Source organism: Perca flavescens, chromosome 18 (genome assembly GCF_004354835.1).
Source record: "Perca flavescens isolate YP-PL-M2 chromosome 18, PFLA_1.0, whole genome shotgun sequence".
Taxonomy (NCBI): Eukaryota; Metazoa; Chordata; class Actinopteri; order Perciformes; family Percidae; genus Perca; species Perca flavescens.
This window is the reverse complement of record NC_041348.1, coordinates 21,158,592-21,181,461: the sequence shown is the minus strand read 5'-3', so window position 1 is coordinate 21,181,461 and position 22,870 is coordinate 21,158,592. Positions and strand designations below refer to the sequence as shown.

Sequence of the window (22,870 nt, the reverse complement as noted above, 5' to 3'; positions counted from 1 at the left end):
TTTTCAATGAAAGGTTTTATTATATAAAATAAATACTTAGTCTGAGAAGGTACAATATCCCATTGTAATATAACATAATTAAAGTCTTGTGTGAGTTTCTTAATCCTCCAGGTTTTCCAAATCTCATCTCATCTAAATTGCAGGAACGTCTGTCTGTCTGTCTGTCTGTCTGTCTGTCTGTCTGTCTGTCTGTCTGTGTGTTATGCGCATATCTCTCGAACCGTTAGTCCAATGGATTTCAAACTTGCCCATAGGATGACACAAAGGTGTCTTCCTATGGGCACGAGTAAGTGCAGTGCCAAGTTTGATGTTGTTTGGATTAGAAATGCAAAATATATCGTTAAATATATATCGGTAAACAAAGCACACATTGGCTTTTGCTGTTCTAGCTGCTGGTCACTCCCCCTCTCCCCCTGCACACTGAGTGAGCACTTTGGCAGCTTAAATGTGAAATACACCTCAGACCCACAAAAATGTGCAAAGTAACAGTACTTTGGTCTGTCTTTGACTTTGAATAAACAAACGACAATTCGCGAATTTAAGGACGTTTCAGAATCCCACACATGCAAAGCACAACCAGACAACAAGTGGCAGACAGAGCGTGACGCCACTTATAGGCAGGCTACCAGACACTGTTTTTGAGTCACATCGTTGTCCGTGTTTGGGGGCGTGTTTGGTGGCGTGTTTGGTGGGAAGGTAACCTGCACGTCACACGCAGATGTGCAGAACGCTTTACAACAGGGGGAGGGGGTGTTACCGCTTTTGATTCTTTTCCTGCTTCCAACGTTAGCTACATGATTGCTGGATATACCAAACTAACTTTTCTTCACGGGCGAAAAAAAAGGTGCTACAGTTTTCCGTGTCTATTTTTTCGCTAAGAGGAAAAAAAGCCATTTGCCAAAATTAAATATCAAACAATCGGCAGACACTATATTGTATTAAGTTGCTGTGAGCTGTAGCCTGCATTCACCACTTCTAACCAGAGGCAGAATATAAAGTAATCTCGGAGATTATTCCTTCACAGCGCTGTGCAATGCGAGAAAATCTCAGAGCTGAACCGGGCAGACACAGCACTTTTCATCAGACTCACCCAGGATTAATTAGGTCTACTGCTAACTAATAACATTACCGTCGCCAAAATACTCCCGCGAATCAAATCCCCTACTTCACCGTTGACCGTCAAGCCACCTGTATGGAAATTAACGCCTCTGCTGAAATGTTAAATTTGTTAACGATCACACAAGACAACACCGTGTGTCTCTCTCTCGCTCTCTCTCTCTCGCTCTCTCTCTCTTGCTCTCTCTCTCTCTGCGCACGCACAAACACACAGTCCGGTTCAGGTTGTTGATGAACGCAGATAGGTGCCAATTAGCTCTCATAACGGGCCGGGTGGGTAGCACACTGCCATGAGTCCATGAAGCTAATGTCTGATTACTCCACATTGTCATTGTGATATTTTGTGATTACATTCTGAATCTGCAACGTTCTCTGCCAGGTAAATCAGTCAGTTAGTAGTAGGCTATACAGGGGAGTGGCATATTAAGTGGTTTGGGGTCCTTCTGTAAGTAATTTTGGGGTACAATTTGGTGTTGATGAATTCTACAAGCAGCAATACCACAGGCCAAGCAATCAGCCCGTTCCAAACAGGCACATTTTCAACTGGCACTGCACTAGTTATAATAATTGCTACAGGGACACCTTTGTAAAGGTTTATGTCAAAACTGCATCTGCACCTGCATATTTCAATCAACTATTAAGTTAATATTTTGCATGAGATACTCTGCAGTCTTATCATATCATGGCTTCCATCAGTAATTTCAATGTTAAACATACGTACAATTCTAATCTTGATAATAAACAGCCAATATTGAATATTTTAAACACTGAATTTTTTTTGTTTCTTAATTTTATTTGGTGTATAAAGCTGAGAACCATATATACATTGCATAATCATATCATTAAAATGCTTATTCAAAAGCATAACTCAGAAACTGTGGAGTTATGCCCCCTAGTCCCTGATAAAGAGTTGTAACACTGAACTTGAACAGGTTGTTCTCAAGCATCTGGAGCAGTGTCAGTACATTGTGTAGACATGATGGTGTACACAGTAAATTAGGTTTTACGTTCTCTGAACTGGTTATCTCTTCCGGAAAAAAATTAAACTTATCATAACCTACTTGAGGCCACACCAAAAGGCATAGTAAAATTATCTTGAGGCATAGATGTTTCACAGTTATGAATAATATGCAAACCATGACCTAAATTATTTGTAGGACAAACTTTACTGGACAGCAGGGGGACCGTCTCAAAAGAAGAAATCTAATAAACAAGCCAAGTTAGCCCTCTTAGCTAATGCGTGCAAACTACTGTAGTAAAACACACACACACACACACACACACACACACACACACACACACACACACACACACACACACACACAGTACCAGTACAAGTCCTGCATTCAAATGTTTACTTCAAGTGAAGAGTAAAAGAGAGGCATTATCAGCACAATGTACCTATATTGACTTAATGTCTGTTCAAAGTGGAGCTTCCAACTCTTATATAATGCAGGATAGTTTAATGAATAATAATGCATCATATTTTAATTGTTGTAATTTGTGAGTACAGTAAAATCGGAATCTCCAATGTAACCAGTCACATTTCTCTGTCAGGTAAATGTACTAGTACAATTTTTCTTCTAAAGTGGAAGTGCACAGTAAGTCAGTAGCATATAGTTAAATTGCTTTGGGGTCCTTCTGTAAGTTATTTCAGGGTATAATGGTTCTGGAGAAAGCTACAAGCAACAATAACACAGGCCAAGTGTTTTCAACACTCACTGCGCTAGTGTAATAAACCTACGCCTCTCACCAACAGATGGGCCTTAAATATCTGATTTGACTGCTCAAAGAAGAAAGAATCATTGTGTCTTACTCACCAGGTAGTTGTGAAAGCTGTCAATATCTAATTTAAGAAGGCGTATCATGTCAAACTGCCTTAGATTTTTTTATGTTAGCCCATAAATGAGGACACTTGGTTTGACAAATCACAGATGTCACCACTAAATGACAGTGAAAACAATGATCAGTGATCTGTATGTGCTTTCTCTGTCCTGGAAAGGCAAGAGGCAAGGGGCCCTGTCGAGTTTCCTGGTAAATAAACACAAGTGCTGTTTACATTCACATTGTGTGTATCCTTGAGGTCTAACAAACATGTCAAGTGCATTTCCTTAAAAATAAGACATTTGTAAAGCAAACGTTTAAAATGTTAAATCCAGCATTATTTACATCATTGTTAGTTTGCAGCATTGCTGCAAATCTTGGCATGTTGTGGGATGTTGTGACAACATTGGTTGTGTTGTGTGACCCGTGAGCATGTGCATTCTCATTTGTGTGCACAAGATAAACAAACAGGGACCCCTCATAGAAAACAAGCTCAGTAATACTACTTGATATCTGGGAATATCTGGAAAGGAGATGGAGACTGAACAAATGCTGAGTACAATGAGTTCAGACTAATGCAGCTTTATTCACACAACAAACAAACATACTTTCATGAAAGAGAGAACAGTTGACATTCACCAAATGTATATGCCAAGGTTTCTCCTAGAAAGGAAGATAACCATGTGTACACCCTCCTAAGAGCATGTTCCCATAGTGTCTCTACGAACATCAGAATAACTACTCCTTTATACTTTTTGTCCTCACACGCTTCAAGCTATCTATTTCAGTGCAACAGTTTACTCTTAAACTACACCTTTTATGGCACGTGCTCCTAATAGATTCCCACATTCCTGGCTCCAATTCCTCTCTGTGAAAGTTGTACCCAAACTCATAATAGATTCTACACATTCCTGTGGGTGAAGGTTGTCCCCAGACTAACCTTCTTGTGTAGTACCCTACATACAACATATAAAATACATTTGAAACATTTATAGGCAGAAATATCCAACCTATCACTACTAAAGGTCAAAAAATCCAAAAGGAACCTTTAAGAGACAATTACTATCAAAAATATATTGTAACCAGTGAACTATACTTGGACAATTTGTAATGTGAGGTTTTTGTATTTGTCCTCTATTTTAGAAAATCTCACACTCCTGGTATGGAAGAGGTTATAATCTTTCCTAATGAGTCTGATGTAAATCAATTTATAAGGAAGGTGATATTAATCCAAACAGAAAACCCAGGAGGTAGCAGAGAGAATGCCTGGTAAGAGATACAATAATTGCTACATGAGAATCAGTCTGGATGCTTTTGAATTCTGATAAACAGCCCACAAATGGTCAAAATACTTCTTATCTGTGATTTAAGCAGGGTCATGTGCAGGGTCATATTTAGGGGTAGGAGGAACCTAAACCAAGCTTTCAGAGGAGCTGAAGATGATGGTAAGAGTTTCCAGACGATCTAAATACAGTAGCTTATTGTGCGGTGAATCATGTCAGGCTGCTCTATAGGAGTCCTGAATCAAAAACTAATACCAGAAAAGTAGCATAATAGCTGCTTTTTAAAGTTTGGATGTGCATTTCATAAAAACATCAAAAAGCACGAAATCAGACATTTACAAATTGCATTAATGTATTTTATTGATGTTTTCTTGTTGCAGGAAGGTGAGTTTCAATACATTTTACATTTTCAATGTTTGTACACAATAAACCATCTCAATGAAAATGATACAACAGGTGTTTCTGTTGAACTCATTGTTATAAATATGGTTAAAGAGCAAATTGTCCATACTTCTTCCAAGCATGTGTTTTGAACAGATGGTAGTGTTTCATTTGAACTTAGGCCTCAGTCTGAGGGTTTCTCACTGCTGGAAGGAAAATGGAAGGTCAATCTCAAGCCTTCCGTCACTAACTTTCATGTAGGCTTGAGCCTCCTCTGAAGCTGGCTGCAGGAAACCATAAACAGTGTTATTGAACTGATCCAATACATAAACGAACATGTCAATGATGTTCTCAAATGAATTGTTTAGCTGCTCCATATTTAGGGCAGAGATCTGGTCAACAACATTCTTTAAGACTGTGACAAGGTTACGATAGAGGACATTGATGTTGATGAACACTGCATCTAAATAGTCAGACTTGACAGAGTCAACAAACTCCTGAGATTTCTCAACAACAGCCTTCAGGGTCTCACCCATCTTCACTAGTATTGTGTCAAGACTTTCCATATTTTTCACAAAGTCCACCAGTTCATCAAAGATGTTCTTAAAACCTGTTTTGACCTGATCCAAGATCTCGCTTCCAGTGATTGCGTCACCAACTGGCATGCGCAATTTCACGCTGCTGATCTGCTCAACAAAGGAGTTGTAGTAGACCTCCGAGTTGTCTTTGATAGTCTGGAGGGTTTTATCTAGCATTGCAGCAATGCTGCTGGTCAGCTTCCTCAGGACCTCAGGGAGAGTGGTCATCTCATCAGACCCAGGCAGTTTGAACTGGGTTTCCCTCAAGACCTTGACGACAGCATCCAAAAATACCTGAAGAGTCTTCTGGTACTGGACAATTATGTTCCTGAAGAAAATTGACACCTGGCTTAATTGAGTGTCATAGTTGATTGCAGCATTATAGGCCTCGCTGATGTGGTTGACAACAGAGTTTTTCAACTCTTCCATATTGCTTGTGATCTGGTACTTGTCAGCAAACATTGTGAATGTAGAGATGATGGAAGGGATTCTCATCTTGAATTCATTGAGCATTACTTTTGGTGCCTCCATGTTGTAGGCAATCTGCAGGTCCGTCTTGTCAGCATCTTTAGAAGATGATTTGATGACCAAGATGTCAACATCAACCTCTGGGGCAGACTGTTTAACAGAAGAAAAGAAAATATTATTTTAGCTACATTTTTATTTTGGTATTTATTTTTCCATTGTATTAATAAGGTAATGCTAGTGATACTCACAGGATAACGACCATAGACCCTTGCCATCATCTGAGATGGGACTCTGCAATTGAATTGAAGGCCCAGGAAGCCAGTGGAAGGGGTAGATACTGAAGCACTGATACCATCTCTGCGAGCAGCATAACGAAGGTTCGCATCAGTGAAAGTAGGACTGGTGATGTCCAGATTCAGGGTGTGGCGAGAGTAACTAAGAGAAATAAAGCATTTCAAATTAGAGAACATCATTTATTCTTTACCTGATATTTTATATGAAGGAATTTGATTTATGCACATTAGATAAATGGTCAAGATGAAAATGTAGAAAAAACTGCAGATTGAATATTTACCTGTTATCAGCCTGGCGCTTTTTCCTAAAATGTGAAATAAATGAGTTAAACTTTGAATTTTAGAAGTAATTTTTCAGCATAAATTACAAAACACACAGGATGTTACCTCAAGGCTTGGGTAATAACATGATTGACATCCATGGTCATTTCAGCATGTGTCAAGACAACCTTGCTGGCCATGTTCAGAGCTTCATTCTCAAAGGTCACAGTAGTAGAAGCTAATAAAAGAAATATTTTGTAAGATTTAGTGCTCAACAATGCTTGCAACATAAAACAGATACATGTATTCAGGGAATTAGATCAACTCACCATCCATGTCATATTCCAAGAGCACAATGACCGAGGTGGCAGAGGACTTTAAGATAACTTTGAAGACAGAGGCATCACCCTCTACTTCAGCTGCCAGATTTGTGGTGTACAGCGGGCTGACAACCTTGCCATTGGTGGAGATCTTCTGCTTTGCCGCTGTCACCTCAGCAACAGTTTTCTCAAAGATGGTGAGGTCACCCAGGCTGCTTGGCTGAGACAAATTAATCTCAATATCAGCAGTCAAGGAAGAGGTTGGGGCAAGATCAATGGTAGCCTGGACGACATGCTTCCCGTTTGTGTTGAAATCAAACAGGTTTGCCTCGTTGTTGCCCGTGTACTTCAGCACTGCATACACACGGCTCAGGGAGGCTTCAACAGCAATATTCTCATTTACATCCATGCCCATGAGTTTGGTGGCGCCTTGGTTAAGCTTGGTATCAGCAATAACCTTGGAAGTGGAGCGTAGGCCATCCTTATTCAGATACAGATTAGCATCATTATCCAGGACTCCCAAAAGTAGATAGTCTTCAAGCACTGTGCCATCCATGTTGGCCTTAGTAGATGACTCTATGGACACATACTCAAAGCTTCCCTCCAGCTTCAGACTGTGGTCTGCTTCAGCCTTTCCAACAGCCTTGATCACAGGGAGATTTAAATCACCCTTAATCCTAAAGGTGGAGACAGCATTTGCTTTGGTTTTGGTGTCTGCAACCAAATTTTGGTTTGCGTCCAGATTGAGTATAGGCAGGGCAATCTTTGCAACAGTAGCCACAGAGATGGCAGTTTCAAAAGTCTCAGTACTCATGCTGATGGAGCTGTCATGAGTGCCTTCGATGTGACGATTTTCAAGGGACAGGGAATTGGCCAACTTGATTCCTCTCTTGGTGGTCAAACTGGTGGTGCCATCAAGTTTGGCTTGAAGACCCTCAAATACAGAGGCTGTGGTAGCTCCCAGACGGAACACAAGATCATCCTCAGCATACAGTCCAGCATTGGCATTCAGATTAATGATGGCAGACTTGACAGACAGCTCTGTGATCAGGTTACCCATAGATGGAATCTGGATTAAACCCATCATATCAACAAGGGGGGCAGCCTGGCTTTTCTTGTAAACAATCTTGGCATCCACGTCCACAGACTGCTCAGTGGTAGTTAAAATGTTCTTCAATCCAGTCTGCTCATACAAGTTCAGATCACTAATAGCTGGAGTACGGAAGTCAACAAAAGGCAGGTCAATCTCAGGAATGCTGATAGGGTATGTCAGGAAGTCAAGATTGGCCTCACTTTCCATTGCAACAAAGATGCCAGCCTCATTTTCACTATTGTCAACAGTGAAGTTGTAGAATATTTTGTACTGATTAAGACGAGCCAGAGATACCGTGTTCATCTGTTGGCTGTTAGGTTTAAAGGTGGCTGAGTAATCATTCTGCAGATCTATCTTAGCAATCAGACTTTCAAAAATGTTGACCTTGGCATTTCCTTTGTTTTGGAATTCAAAGACAAACTCAACAGGACGGACTACAATGTTGATTCCATTTAACAGGACTCCACTGACTCCACCATACAGTTCTGTGTTATGGTTTGCATTCAGCTCAGCTTTCATATCATAAAGGTTGACCTGTCCAGATGCCACAACAAGACTGTTCTTAATTATTGGTGCCTCTGCCTCATTGCGGATGTTAAACTTTAAGTAGCTAAGGGTGCCAGATTCAGCAGTAATTTGCTGTTTCATCTTTAAGATGGCTGAGTCTGTGTCTCCAGAGAAAGTTAACATGATAAGGCTGGGAGTGAGTGACAATTGCAAGTTGCTCTTGTGAGTGCCATCATCAGCATTGAGTTTGCCAGTGCCTGAATTGTCAACTGCTAACGTGAAGGTGAAGCCATCTTGGCGAGCAATTGCTTTCTGGGTTACAGTGGCCTCACTCCTGACATTAACAATTGGGAGGTCCACTACATGTTTGTAAGTAGTATCGAGAGAGGAAGTCATTCCCTCCGCCATAGCAAAAAAGGCTGTGTTCATGAAGTCAGCAGTGTAAGGTGTAGTCATAACCTTAATTGTAGTTTTGCCTTGGGCCTGGGCTGATTGGCCATAGAGAGTTAGAGATGCCTGATGTTCAACTTCAAGAGCAAGATGGTTAAACTTGAGAGTCTCTGCAAGGACAACACGACTCATTTTTGGGAATGCAATACGAGCAGTGGAGTCAATTTTGTAATTTAGAATGTCAAAACTTGGAGATGTGGCCTGGGAAGAAAGGAATCCAGTGAATTGAGGTGTTGTTTCACTCTCAGTGGAGTTCTGGAACTCAGCAGAAGTCTTGACGGTGTAGGTGGGAGTTAGGAATTTGATCTCACCATAGAGTTTACCAAAGCATGGGACCATGATCTGATTTGGTATGGTTGGCAATGTGATCTCAGGAACCTGAAGAGACTTAACAAGCTTTTCTACAGGAACTTGTGGAATGGTAGGGAATGCAATCTCAGGAAGGGCGATTACTGGGAAGGTTATCTCAGGAATAGAAGGAAGGTAGTTCAGGGACAGGTCTCCAAAGAAAGCCTCCACATCAAGCATTTTGATCTCAAAGTTTACAATGTAATCAATAATTTCAATGATTCTCTGCTTGATGTCATCAAATGAAATTGTGGTAGATTCCACAGTATAGAAGCCCAGGATGGTGAACTCAGGGATATCTAGCTGTGCTGGGATTTCAAACTGTTCAAGCGTATCCATGCTGAATTTCACAGAAGGCACAACAAGATCAGTGAGAGGAATGATGAAGGATGGCATGTTCAACTCAGCCTTCTTAAGTTCAGTAATGAGCCCTTCAATGATCTGCTGAATCTCACTGATGATTTTTTGCTCAGGTGCCTTGTTCTTAATAATATCAACCACATAAGTGAACATATCAGTGACCGTGGTGATGGTGAGATAAGAGGTTATCTCAGCTCTATCCAGATCTGTAATTTCCTGTTTTATAAATTCAGCACATCTCTTAACACTGTCAAGCACAACTTGGTCAATGATATCCTTTACAGATTTAATCATTTCTGCAATTTTGATTTCTCTCAAGCTTTCCATAAAGCCTCTAACAGAGGATAAAACAAGGTTGACAAAGTCTCTTGTTGCCTCAAATTTCTGTGGAATTTCAAGAGTTCTGATCAGTTCATTCACGTAAACTGTGTACTCAGCAATTATTTGATTGGCATGATTCACAAAGTCATTGTAATCCAGGGAATTCAGCTTTTGCACAATTGTTTCAATATACATATTCAGCTGTTGAATTATATCCGTAATCTCAGTTGTTTTCAAGTAGTTGATAGCACCCTGGAAGACTTGCATGAATTTGGTAGGGATGTCTGCATTCTTCACCATGTTGGCTACAGCCCTAAAAGTTTCCTCAATTTTAAATTGCTTGATGAGCTCAACAGCCTTTTCCAAGACAGCCTGCACCTTTTTGTCAGCCTCAAACTTTACAATCAACTCTCTCATCTTGGCGTAGAATGTATTGATCTTACCTAGGATGTCAAGATCCGGAATCATTTCCGTAATGATTTCTGTCATAGCGTAGAAAATATCTCTGGGAATCTGACTCACTAGGTCAATGTGAGCTTTAAGGTTGATGGATGAAGTGAACTCCTTCACCACAACAACATATTTTTGCATGTTAAAGGTCTCAATTATTTGTTTCATATCACTCATGATTGTTTGTAGTTTAGCCTTGACTTCATATTTGGAATCAATATCATGAAGGAATGCTATGCTGCTGCCCTTAAGTTTTTCCAAGTCAATCTGCTGGATCATCTCCTTCATGGTATCAATCACATACACAACCATTGCCTGGATGTCATACTCCTCATTAATGGCATTCAGCTGTTCCTGAATCTTCTGAATGAGGGTTTCAGGGAAAGTTTCACTAACAATGAACTCTTTTACCATACCAGCAAAGTGTTGGATGTAAACTGTGAGATCAGCCAGCAGTTTCTCAACAGTAACCTTAATGTTTCTCAAAGAGGCTTCAATATCCTCCATGGAGATGACATATGCTTGGGTAAAATCATCAAAATACTGTTTCAGCTGAATGACTTTGCCTTCTATGTTGAGTTGAGAAACAAGTTCACTTACATACTGGGGAAGAGCCTCAAGTTTAGCCCTAATCTCCTCATCTTTTATGTAGTCTTGCAGTGCCTCTGCAACACGGACAACAACGCCCTTGATGCTTTCCAAGAAGGCAGGCAGATTTTCAATTAGAGGGAACTGAATTATTTGACTATTTTTGTTCTTGTCATACCTGAGGAATGAAGAGAGGGTGAATTCTTGGGTCTCCGTGGAGTCTGCATTGAGCATGTTTGTGAGGATGGTGCCATAAACCTCAATTCCAGTTCTCTCAGCAGTGTTAAAAACACTCATGTCCTGATTAAAGGCATGCTCATTCATTTTAGACTTCATTCTAAAACTGCTTTTCTGCTCTTGGATTGACAGAACAGTATCCATCTTGTTGTCAATTGTGGTCTCAAGAGCAAAACCGCTATCTAGCTGCTGGTTTACTGATGCTCTGCATTCATGTGAGCTAGCAAAAGCCAGGGGCTGCGCTTTAAGGAGGAACTTGCCATAGAGCTGGGCACTGTGCTTTCCAGACATGGTCATGTCTCCATCAGCATTAAAAATGGCATCAAGGTTGAAATCAAAAGGAACAATGCTGCAACGGATGGTGTGGTCAAAGCGCATTGGCTGTGAGTTGAAACGGGCATCGTTGGTGATCCTGGCAGCAAGACCGACAACTTCAAGCTCGGTGTTGTGGCTCATGTGAGTTCCAAGGAGTTTTCCAGTGGTGCTGCATTTTGCATTAGCTGTCATATCAGCATAGTTTACCTGATAGGTGTGCTTGATCTCTTCTGCACCATAGATTGCTTTCAGGCTTCCAGTCAGGTCCATCTTGTAAAGCTCTGCCTGCAGCTGAGCCTCATTATTGAAGTTGGCCGCCAGAAGTTTCAAGTTGTTATTAACATTTGCAGAAGCAGTATAGGGTTTTAGGTCGATGGTGATATCATGAGTGTAAGAGGCATACTCACTGGCAGAGGCTTCAGCCTTTGAGTTGAAGTCAAGGCTAGAGAGAGTAATGGTCAGAGTGTTGGCATTATCAACCTTGATGTCATGCATTGCAGCCTTGTTGGTAAAAGATAGAGTAGCTCTTGAAGCATCAAGCCCAGCATTGAAGGTGTTTTCCAGGGAAAGGGGGCTTTGGAGGGTGGTTGTTCCACTTGTGATCAAACCATCCTTGTTCATTTTCAGAGTTGCCTTGTGTGTAGCCTCATTCTCAAAAAGCTTCATGGTGGCATCACTGTTTACAGCCAGACCATTGACATCAAAATAGGCAGTCAGCAAAGAGTAAACACGGTTTTCAGAGTGGTCTGCATTTGTCTCCATTCTCATGACGACTTCACCATCTCCAGCAGAGGCTTCAGCCTGGTTGCGGATCTTCATGCCGAGAGCAAGGGCATTTGCATTACATTTCAGTGACAGCTTGCTGTCTTTGAAGGAAAGCTCAGCAACATGGGTCAAGATGTCTTCAAAGGCATTGGTGTTAGACACAACTGAGAATTCACCATTGGCATAGGTTGCCGCAATTGTGTTCTGGGCCTTAATGATGGTGGAGTCAAACTGAACAGTAGAATCAATCTTTGCTTCTGGCCTAAGTGGGAAGATGGCAAATGACTGGGTTGAAATGGTCTTGCCATACATGGGTCCAGCTGTGAATTTTCCCTCAAAGTTGCTTTCAGCAGATATTTCTTCAGTGTTGAATCCAGTCATACCAGTGTGCTCTAATGCAATATTGAGACCAAAGGGACTTGTGGCTTCAATCTTGCTGCTTGATTTCAAATTGAGTTTGTCTGTGATGGTTGCATCCTCAACTATACTAATACTGGCTTCAAGAAATTTATGGGCCAAAGAGCTTTTCAATTGGGCTTTGATGGAATCAGTGGTGGCCAACATTCCAGAGCCTAAATAAAACACAAAAGAAGAAAATTACATTGGTAGGTTGATAACAGATAATTGAATCAGGGAACACTGCAAAATTGTAACTGAATTAAGTCACATTGTTTCATATCACTTAAAGTTTAAAACTAAACACTTTTACCTGGAGTAAACATTACATACTTTTATCTGTAAGTCTAACAGTCTAACAATACCTAAATTCATGAATAGTATTTACTTTACAATACCTTCAATCTTTATTGAGAGGATGTCAAGTGGGGAGGTTCCTTTCACATCAAACTTAGCTGAGTAGCTTGGTGTCTCCACAACATCTTTGCCAGCAGCCATTGAGGCCTCCATGTCATATAGGTTGCTCTTCATCAGAGTTGAAACTTCAGCTTTGCCAAAAAGAGGAATGGACAGAGTAAGGCTCTCGGGGACAACAAGCTCTGGGATGGGAATTTGTATGGAGACAATCTCCAGTCCAAACTCAGGTAGAGACACGCTAGGTGTGGTTAAAGCTGGTGGGAAGTTAAGCTCTTCTGTTGACCTTCCTCCAAGAGGGAGAGGGATAGCAATGGTGAAGCGCTCATTGTTGAAGTAGTAGACAGCCTTTGCCTCACTGTTATGGACAAGAAAGGTAAAAATCAATAAACCTTCAATAATATTTTCTAAAGGTTAAGATATTGATCACTGAGTTCTTTCAGACTTACGTATTGAGGAACAGTGTCTCTGGCAGGGAAATCTCAGGCATAGCAGGCACTCTGAAGTTCTGAATGTAAGGGATATCAGCCCCATACTTTTCCATGTAATTGTTTGCTGCCTAAGACAATGACAACCAGTGTTTTATGCATGCTACACATTTTTACTGAAGAAAATGTGAATAACTGTTAAATCTTAGATTGCTACCTCCACAAACTTCTTGAAGATGTGACGGACTTTCATGTCAGTCTGCCCCATTTCCATGTCAAGAATTTGGTTGCCATACTTCTCAACAATATCAGCATTTGGCAAGCTAGTGGTCTCAGTGTTCACATCTGACTTGAGTTCAACCTCAAACTTGCTGGCATCTGCAACAATAGAAAACAATGAATTCAATTCATAGATAAAGTATTCCTCTAATCCCCAGGTTAGAATTAAGCCAGGAGTAAATTTACTCTCTTAACAAATCAAATTTGTAATTTTCTCTCAGGAAAAAAAGGGCCCTATATTATTGGTACCATTTAAGACGTAAGCGACTATTAAATTCATTTTTATGTAATATTCTAAAAAAAGGCTTACTGGAAAATAACATTACCATATTTCATTGTGATTTTCTGCTCAGAGGTAGCGTCCATGACCTTGATTTCACTCTTAACCTCCAATTCCAATTCTTCATCACGTTTCATGTTAGCTGTGACGGTTGCATCGGCATTGAATGAAGGGACAAGAAGTTGGACTTGCAGCATACCTTCCTTCATGGCCTTCAGACTGAAAAATGTGCCAGTGAGTTAGCATAATCTCAATGATGAGGTTCACATTAATGTTATATCATAAGGATTTATGGTTGATTTTCTTACTTGGCACGTCCAACCAGGGAAAGCTGAGGTATGTTCTTGTTTATGAAGTCAAGAGAGATGGAGTGAGTTCCTTTGCCCTTGGTGTTTCCATCGACAACACCCAGCCTGAGTCCAGCTTCCACATCATAGTCAGGGATCTGGATGTCCGCTGTGATGACATTCTTTCTTCTGTTATATTTCATGATTGCTCTGGCTTCAGTGGGAGCTGAACCTGTTGTTGACCAACCAATAGGTTAATATTACCTGACTCCACTAAACGTCAGAGCAAAACTGAGCTAGTAATAAGCAAGAAAGATTTTGTAATATCTTCTATTACCTTCTGCCCTCAGAACAAACTTCAAAGAGTCAACCTTCTGCCGGCCCTCTTCTCCCTCCTTGAGGAGCTCATAGGCAACAGTGGCTGTGTACTCAGTGACTTCACCAGTAGGATGGAGCTCCACAGCAAATCTATTAAGATAATTCAGTTAATTTGCCAATATTGGTAGGTAATTTATTTAAAAAGACAATTATGTGCTGGTAGTTTGGAAAGTCTTGCTTACTTGCTGTCTCCGGTGATGGGGAAATAGGGGGCTGTCTCCTGAGAGAAAGCATCAGTGTACTGCAGAGCAGTGCAGTATTTCATTCCAGCAAAGAAGGGAGTGCACTCGCTAACATCAACCTTATCCATCACCATAGAGGGAATGGTCTTCACCTGTGATCCAGTCACTGCCACCATGGTGTTTCTAAGTTTTAAATGTAGAAAAGTTAGAATGCAACTTTTGGTTTTAATCTAAATAGAAGAGGGTAGAGTAGAGTAGTTAAAGAAAAGTTAAAATTGTTGCATTCAAAGATATAAGATCCCCTTCATTATTTTTTATCGAAAGCTGGATTGTGATGTCAAAAGCTTCAAACATGGCTATCTTTAACTTTGTTAAATAAAATTGTCGCCTTTATACATTAAATTAGCTATCTTAATAGTAACATTACAACCAAAGTTGTAAAGCACTATGTGCCTGATGTTTTCTCCATAAGATCTACTTGGACTTACGTCATTTGGAAGAGCTTAGTAGGACTGGTTGGAGCAGGAATGGTCAGCTTCACATTGTCACGTTCTATGGAGATCTTGGCACTAAGCCCACTTTCATGGAAAATGTCGGTGTGTATCTCTAATCCAGAGTTGACATATTCAGGGATGTGGGACCCAATTTGCGATACAAACTCAATGCCAGCAGAGGGCATGAAGGTCACTTCACTCTGTATGGACACATAGGAGAAATGAGAAATGTTTAGTTGATGCTGTTTATTATTGAAAAAATATTGGTGGCATTAAAACGTATTTTTGAATAATTACCGTATCACGAGCAATTTGAAGTCCACCCTTAATGCCAGGGGTGAAAGTACCAGACAGTGAAATCCTCAGAGGCACCCCAGTGACAGTAGGCAGGAAGAATTCATTGTCCATAAAGATGTAGTGGGCAAAGAATGTGTTGTCAGCCTTGGTCATCAGTGCCTTAATGATCTGTTGCAAATAAAAATACACATAAGATATTTAAATAATTAAAAAGAAAGGAATTTCTACATAAATGCATTGTTTTATTGTCCACTATGCTCTTTAAAAAAAGTGTCCTTACATCAGTAGGGAACATCTTGAACATGCTGTCAAACATCATGGCAGCAGAGTAGGCCATCTCTTCCATTTCGTTGGTCGTCAGATATCCCAGCTCATTGCCTAAAAGTCTCAGATAAACCATTGCCTCTGGAGACTGTGCCGTCTTCATTTCCCTCACGAGTTTGTTGAGGTTGCGTCCAATCTCCCGCATCAGGTTCTGGGAGGCCTAAACATAGATGAGCACTCTCTATTAGAAGATATTTTCATTATGGAAAAAAATATCATCATAATTACAGTGGTTTTAGTCTTGTGTAAAAAACAGATTGGTCTGAGTACCTGTCTCTTCATCCTATCCTTTTTCAGAGCAGGCAGCATGTTCTGCAGGATCTCATTGACTTTGAGTGGCATGTTGTCAGAAACAAAGTACATTGTCTTTAGGGCAGTGTCAGGGAAGAAGCCATTCGTTCCAAACAGGGCATCAACAGTTGGCTCAAATCCTTTGCCCTCCATACCAATCTGTAAAGGTAACACATTTTTCACTGTTACAAATTAGCGAACTAAAAAATTGTCTCAAAGCACAATTTAGATTTAAACTGCCCAAAATGTTTACCTCCATCATGTCAATGTCATAGCCAAATGCCTTCAGAGTCATTTCAAGCATGACTTCCTTGGGCAGGTAGCTGGTACCCTCAAAGATCATGTTACCCTCCACAGATCCAATCTTGTAGTTGCGAGAGAACTTGGTTGGGTCCATGGTGGGCCCGACCTCATTACCTTGCAGGGCATCACGAATCTTCTGTCTCAATCTGCAGGAATGAAAAGATGTATTACTGTTAAACACCCAATAGTGCTCAAATCCAGACACTTAGATTACGCAGCATGTAGTAAAAAAACACATTTAAGAAATATAAATAAAGCTGAAACTGCTTTTCACTTACTCTTGGGTCTCTGGCTCAGTTGAGGACAAAATATTGGTAATGTGGGAGATCACAAAGCTCTTGACTTGTTTGTCCTGCTCATTGGGCAAGGCATCAGCCAGCTGGGCCAGTTCAGTGGGCTGGGGGTCTTTCATAAGTACCAGATAAGCAGCAATACGCTTTTGCATGGGGCTGGCACTGTCCAAAAGCACCTGCATGAGAATCTCTCTACCCTGTGACCAATAGACATCAATACAATTAGTACACAGTAGAAAAAAGTATTCCAATGTGTTGAACCTTTGAAATAACTTGACATGCCTCCTCAGGGACGGGAGTCAGCCTGAACACTTGGATAGCAGCCTGCTGCACAGCCAGGGAAGCAGCAGGTTGGTTCACACACTGGATGACAGCAGATCTGAGTGTGGGGCCAGCAGATACCAGAGCTGGAGCCATGTTTCCAATAACCTAGAATGATTTGCACATGTTAATATTTTGCCTATTTGTGTTGGCAGTCATTTAAATGTTGATCTATAGGGGAAGTTACCCACTCTCAGTGTCATAAAGGTTTTGTCATTGTCACCAGAACAGTCACCCAACTGGGCAGCCATGAACTCAGAAACAGAGTGAATCTCAGGGATCAGTTTTCCCTCAGCTTTGTAAAACCTGTTGAAAAATAAAAACAAAATTGAATTAAATGTCTGTGTATCTTTTTTTACACAAAGAGGTAAAATGTTAGTATTGTTAATAAATGTAACACTATTTAACCTGGAATAAAGTGTGGTTACCTCTTGACAACATTGCTCAGGGCATACATGATGGGCTTGCTGGGCTTGTATTTGGCCATCTCAAGCATGTCATTGATCAAGAGGGCAGAAGGATTGGATACGAGTCCCATAGCAAAAACACCGGCATCAACCTCGACTGAGGAGGTATCAAAAGTCCTGAGGATCTGCATGATGGCACTGCTGCACTCAGGGGTTCCACACTGGGCCAAGACCTGATAGGTCAGGACAGGGGACACTGCAAGAGCCTCAAGAATGGCGGGACTAAGGGTGTCAGTCTTCATTCCACGGACCATGGTGACAATGTTGTGGAAGAGGTGAGCCCTCCTCTCACCCTCGGTCTCGGGCAGAGTGGCCAGTTCTCTCAGGAGGTTCAGACCTGCATCTTTATCCTGGACAGCACTCTTGTCCTCAACAACCTCCATGTGAAGACCCTTGACAATGTCACCTGTGATACACAAGTAAAAGTTTGGAATGAGTTGTTCATATCTTTAATTCCATTTTTAATAAATAGCCCATAATAAAAAGAACAGAGATAAAAAGAGGAGCTTACTGTGGTCAAAGACTCTTTCGTTGTGAGGAGAAACCTCAACCAGAGTCAGTTCTTGCTTTCCAACGTTGGTAACTCCATACTCTCCCCTGTAGGAATACACATGCTTAAAAATACTGTTGAAGAAGAAATATCAGTATGCACATTTAAAAGACAGAGCATTTCATAGAGTCTAATACAAGGTTGGACTTACTTGTGAGAGAAGGGAATGAGGATGTGGTTCTCTGTGCAAGACCCAGAGGTCATGTGTTTTTTCTCATTGTCAAACTTGTAATTGCAGGACTGGGAGCTTCTTACCAGCTGGGCAAGAGGGTAGTGCTGAAAATAGACAAAAACTCATTAATGCAGTGTATTAATCAAAGTGAAATAGTTCCTGTCAGTAGTGCCTTTTTTTTCAACTTTTCAACATTGTTGTTTTTTCAACTCAACTTAACTAATGTATTTTCTTTTTTTCTAACTTACAAAAAAAATACTCTTGGTGCTGTCACAACATAATTTGTCTTTCCTATGCACCAGGGAGATTTTGATCCAAGACTGGATGTATAGGACAGTATATGTTTCTAGTGGAAAAGCTGACATGAAGTTAATGTTGCTACCATGGACAGTTGGTGATCTTACCATGCCAGAGATAAGTGCCAGTGGGCTGGTGTGATCTCTCATGGGGACAAATTTGTCACATCTGGACAGGTCCCTGGTGAGGCTGATGTCAGTTGCAATATCCTCTCTGGCGTTGACTTTGTAATCGGTCTTGCACTTGCCATGGATAGTGGGCTGAAATATTGATTTTGTTCTCTAATATTGATAAGAGAAAAAAAATATTTAGAATGTACTACAGGCAATTATTTGAAAACTGTAAATATCAGCCTGGTTTACTTCAATGGTTCTACTAAAATATGAAGATTGGTAAGCATGTTCCCGATTAATGAATGTACCATATCTTCTTCCAGTAGAGGTACAGCCAGGGCAGAGATGATACCCCTCTTGATGTTCAGGATGGTTGTTGTCTCACCGTCCTCGGGGTAAAGTTTCACATCGTACACACCCTCAACCACAACCTTTAGAGGATATCTATAGAAAATGTATGAGTGAGTTTATCTATCAGTGCAAAACCTCCAAAAAAATATCAGATTGATAATACAGTTTCAAAGGAAATAATTCTTGACTTCAGTAATTTTTAATGAGTCACATACCTCTCCATTTCAGCAGCAAATGCATCAGAGCTGGGTGCAGGACTGAACACAGGGTTGCCCTCTGTGTCCATGTCGACCACCTCACTCAGGCTACAGCCAGTGGTGCGGATGATGAAACTACATGTCTGAGGCACTTCGATTTCAACCTGTGAAATAAGGTAAATGTTTTTTTAACTCACTCTCTGAGAAACGTGTTATGGAAAGAAAAAAAATAATTAGATGACTAAAGATGATTGTAAAAGATCTTTCTCATACCGTGCAAGAGGCCTTGGGTCCGTTCTTGAGCTGTGAGGCTCCGTTGATGGCATTCAAAGATTCAGCTTCATACCGGTATTCATACTTGTGTAAGGTCTTGTACCTTTGGTCCACTAGAAGAAGAAAACATTCTATGTAAAAGCAATCTATTTACCACCCTAAAATTATTGTCAATGTGTAGATTGGCTGTCAACACAATTATTAACACAAGCATGATCACAGCAAGTACTTTGGTGTAACTTACGCAGGCAGCTGTCCCCTTGGGCAACTGGGCAAGAAAAAAAGTCATATAAATTACTCTTTAGTGATTCTAATGCGACTGACTACAACGACTTTACTACTATAACTACACTAATTCATAGGTCCTCGGTCAGAATTATTATTGTAGCATATAACATACATTTAAAGGTTTGTAAAAAAGAATATAATACAATTTAGGAAAAATGTGATTAAATAATTTGCAAAAACAACAACTTTGGGCAATCATATGCCATATTGAAAAGATGTTAACTCCAATAATTCTTTTTTACATTGTTATACTAAGCCAACTACTCACAAGCCAAGGCAGATGTGCTGAGGAGCAGCAAAAGGCAGAGCTTTGAGTCCCCCATGATGGGTTCGTTGAAGCTCTCTCCTTTGGTATTGGCGAGTACTCAGTTGAGACTAATTTCTCAGCTTCAGCTACGGGACTTTTATACCCTTAGCTGGGCTCTGTCTGGGGACTGGGCGGCACAGCCAGTGCTTTGAACGCTCAAAGTCCACCCCACCCTCCTGTGTGGAGGGACAAAGGCAAAAGGTTTAAAAAGATACCCATGGCTCAAAGCACAGAATCTTACAAAACTGATCAACAGTTAAATCTTTAAATGTCCCTTTTTAACCACATTAAAGGTGTATGTTATGTGTTTTTAAATGCATGTAGGACTTTGGATGATATATTTTAATTGAATAAAGCATATTAAAGCTTAGCCTTTTCAGATACTGGTGGTTTTATTAATTAAATGATACTTAATTACATCTAATATAATTGAGACATCCATGAAGAGCAGCTGTGTGGTCACAATGTATTTACTTTACATCTAGCTTTTAGTCACATCTAGGCCCATTTCTTGGTGTTGTCCATTTGTCAATAAAAGAAGTAACACTTGCAGTCCATTAAATTAAGAATGATTCTATTTTCTGTGATTTACTCTACTGATGGTTACTCTTGTAAAAATGCAAAGTTAGTCAATGAAGTTAACTAGCTAACAGCTCCATGTGAATTAAGTCACTGATAAGCGCTCATTACTAAACACTGAGTGACCAAGGCGTGCTCCAAACACAAAGTCCCTCTAGATATAAAAGAAACATGATAAACTTATCAGCTGCCTTATCCATTGATTATATTGATCAAAAAACAAACCACTGGTAAATTTAACAGGGACAGTGCACATTAATACCAACACGTTTGCAAAGTTAGGCAAAAGACTATTTTTATCTGTAGTGATCAGGTTTATGTTCATTTAATATCATCTTATGTACATTTATTTAACACAGTACTCAAATTAGGACATACCCAATGTTTTAAATGGGAATGTGGCTTATCATTATAGTTGAAATAATTGTAGTTATAGTACTTACAGTATAGTACGTAAGAGTGATGATGCTTGTTGTTCTGCTTCCACTGCCACAGACCAAAATGAAGAGTAAAAACATTTGCCAAACTTCAATACGGGTTAGATGATGAACTTTGATCTACAAATAATCAGATACTGATGTGTGTTAAATAAATAAACAGCAACTTCGCATTGGCTGAAGGATTTTCTTTTGTTGTTAGATTTAATTAAATCATTTTCAATTTATTAGTATTTTTATAGTATAAGTATAAGTTTGAGACAGCATGTTGTTAAAAAATAAATAACTGTGTTCTCTTTTGTACATCGATACCCATTGCGTAATGGTCTGTTGCAATATATCCCCATCAGGACCTTTTAAAAAGTTTGTCAGATACTGACTTTGTTTGCACTGACAGACATGTACATAGATAGAGTCCAAAGGGGGATTGAGCCACTTTAAACATTTAGCTGTCCCTTTAACCCATCATGTCAGATTTATATAAATGTAGATTTAGATTAGACTTGAAAACAATAATTTTAGCTTAAAGACAATTGTAGATGTACAGTCTGAGGTTTATCCCGGCCAAGCCATATTGCAGTTGCATGCAGTGCATCTCCGTGCTCTCAATGATCACAGAGGGTCCAATGGGAGAAGATACTTTGAGGGAACATGTTTGAAAATAGTTGCTAGCACACTCATTCATCTCACAGTGTTCATCACTTTATTACATACAACCTTTTACAACAAGTTTGTCAGTTTCCAAAGTCTTGCAATGGCTGCAGATTAGAAATGTGATAAGAAGAAGATGAAGAGGAAGATGGAGAAGTCAGAGAAGATGGTGAAGAAACACACCTAGCCACAGTGAACTGATCACATCAATTATGGTCTTGTTTTTTTCAGTCAAAAGAAATAAAGAAAATAGCGCATAATACTGTTGTCCACCTGGTGAGGCCCATGAGACTGATTATAAACTCTGTAACCCACATCACAGGAGACAGACGTGCAGTCTCCCAGCAGGGCAGCTGTATAGGCACTCTTGTCTCATCAACTGTTGGGCACAAAGGTCAACTGTTTAATCGACTGAGAATACTGATTTTATTTTCAAAGTACTCCTCAACTTTATTATTTATTTCTCATTGTTAAAATGTAGTCTGAAACGTACATATAGAGTCCTGACGGTGCATGATCAAGTTGCATAACATTTACACGTGACAATTTAAAAAGAGATCCAGCAGTGCAGATATTATCGGCTGTATGCTTTTCTCTGTGTAATCAGTGGTTATCTGTAGTATTCTTAAAGACATTTCCCAACCCCTCAGGATAGTTGTGCTGAGAAAGCCAAATCTGCGAACACCAGCTTTTTCATCAAACAAGCTTTAAACAAGATCAACAAGCTTGATCTTGAAGATAACACATTGACTGCTTATTTTTTGCAAAACTAATAATTCCGTAGCCCTTCAAACACAATTAGAATTGAAATTTTATTTACACGTATTATACTTTATTTACTCAAGACCACACAATAACATACAATAACCTCAAAAGATGAGAGGTAATTCCGTAAATCAATTTATATTAGATACAACTTTAGAATTATACATAAAAAAAACCTTCTGAAGCTAGTCATCCAGTGGAGATTTACTGGGGGCGTAAATGTGGACCTCCGGGTATTGCTGCCAGAAAATCAGCAAAGTTTCCCTTAAGTAACCAGCTAGTGGTAGCTAGCTAGTTTTGTTGGAAGAATGCTGAACAAGACACTTTTTGGCGACCAAATGTTCCAATTAACTTGATGAAGTGAAAATAAAAGTTATTTTATACACGGTGCCATGAATACACATTGTTATGCCTTTGTCATGATTGACAAGTCAGCGTGTAGCCACACCCTAAAGCATCCCCTGCTCAGTGTTGTCAACTTTTTTCCAATGAAAGTGG

General features: G+C 40.1%; 1 protein-coding gene across 1 annotated transcript; it reads right to left on the bottom strand.

The window, feature by feature from the left end:
• Positions 1–4,567: 4,567 nt before the first annotated feature.
• Positions 4,568–19,956, bottom strand: apobb.1 (apolipoprotein Bb, tandem duplicate 1). The gene is made up of 29 exons (XM_028605304.1): positions 19,902–19,956; positions 19,346–19,458; positions 19,091–19,236; positions 18,833–18,968; positions 18,519–18,671; positions 18,094–18,218; positions 17,904–17,989; positions 17,354–17,798; positions 17,117–17,231; positions 16,887–17,033; positions 16,590–16,801; positions 16,262–16,457; positions 15,988–16,167; positions 15,674–15,877; positions 15,394–15,561; positions 15,091–15,296; positions 14,603–14,785; positions 14,380–14,510; positions 14,064–14,274; positions 13,802–13,974; positions 13,414–13,574; positions 13,218–13,327; positions 12,753–13,126; positions 8,289–12,530; positions 6,534–8,108; positions 6,331–6,442; positions 6,225–6,248; positions 5,899–6,085; positions 4,568–5,800 (listed from the first exon to the last, which is right to left on the bottom strand). The coding sequence occupies exons 1-29, from the start codon at positions 19,954–19,956 to the stop codon at positions 4,805–4,807; spliced, it is 11,166 nt and encodes a 3,721-aa protein (XP_028461105.1). The 3' UTR covers positions 4,568–4,804.
• Between the last annotated feature and the right edge of the window lie 2,914 nt (positions 19,957–22,870).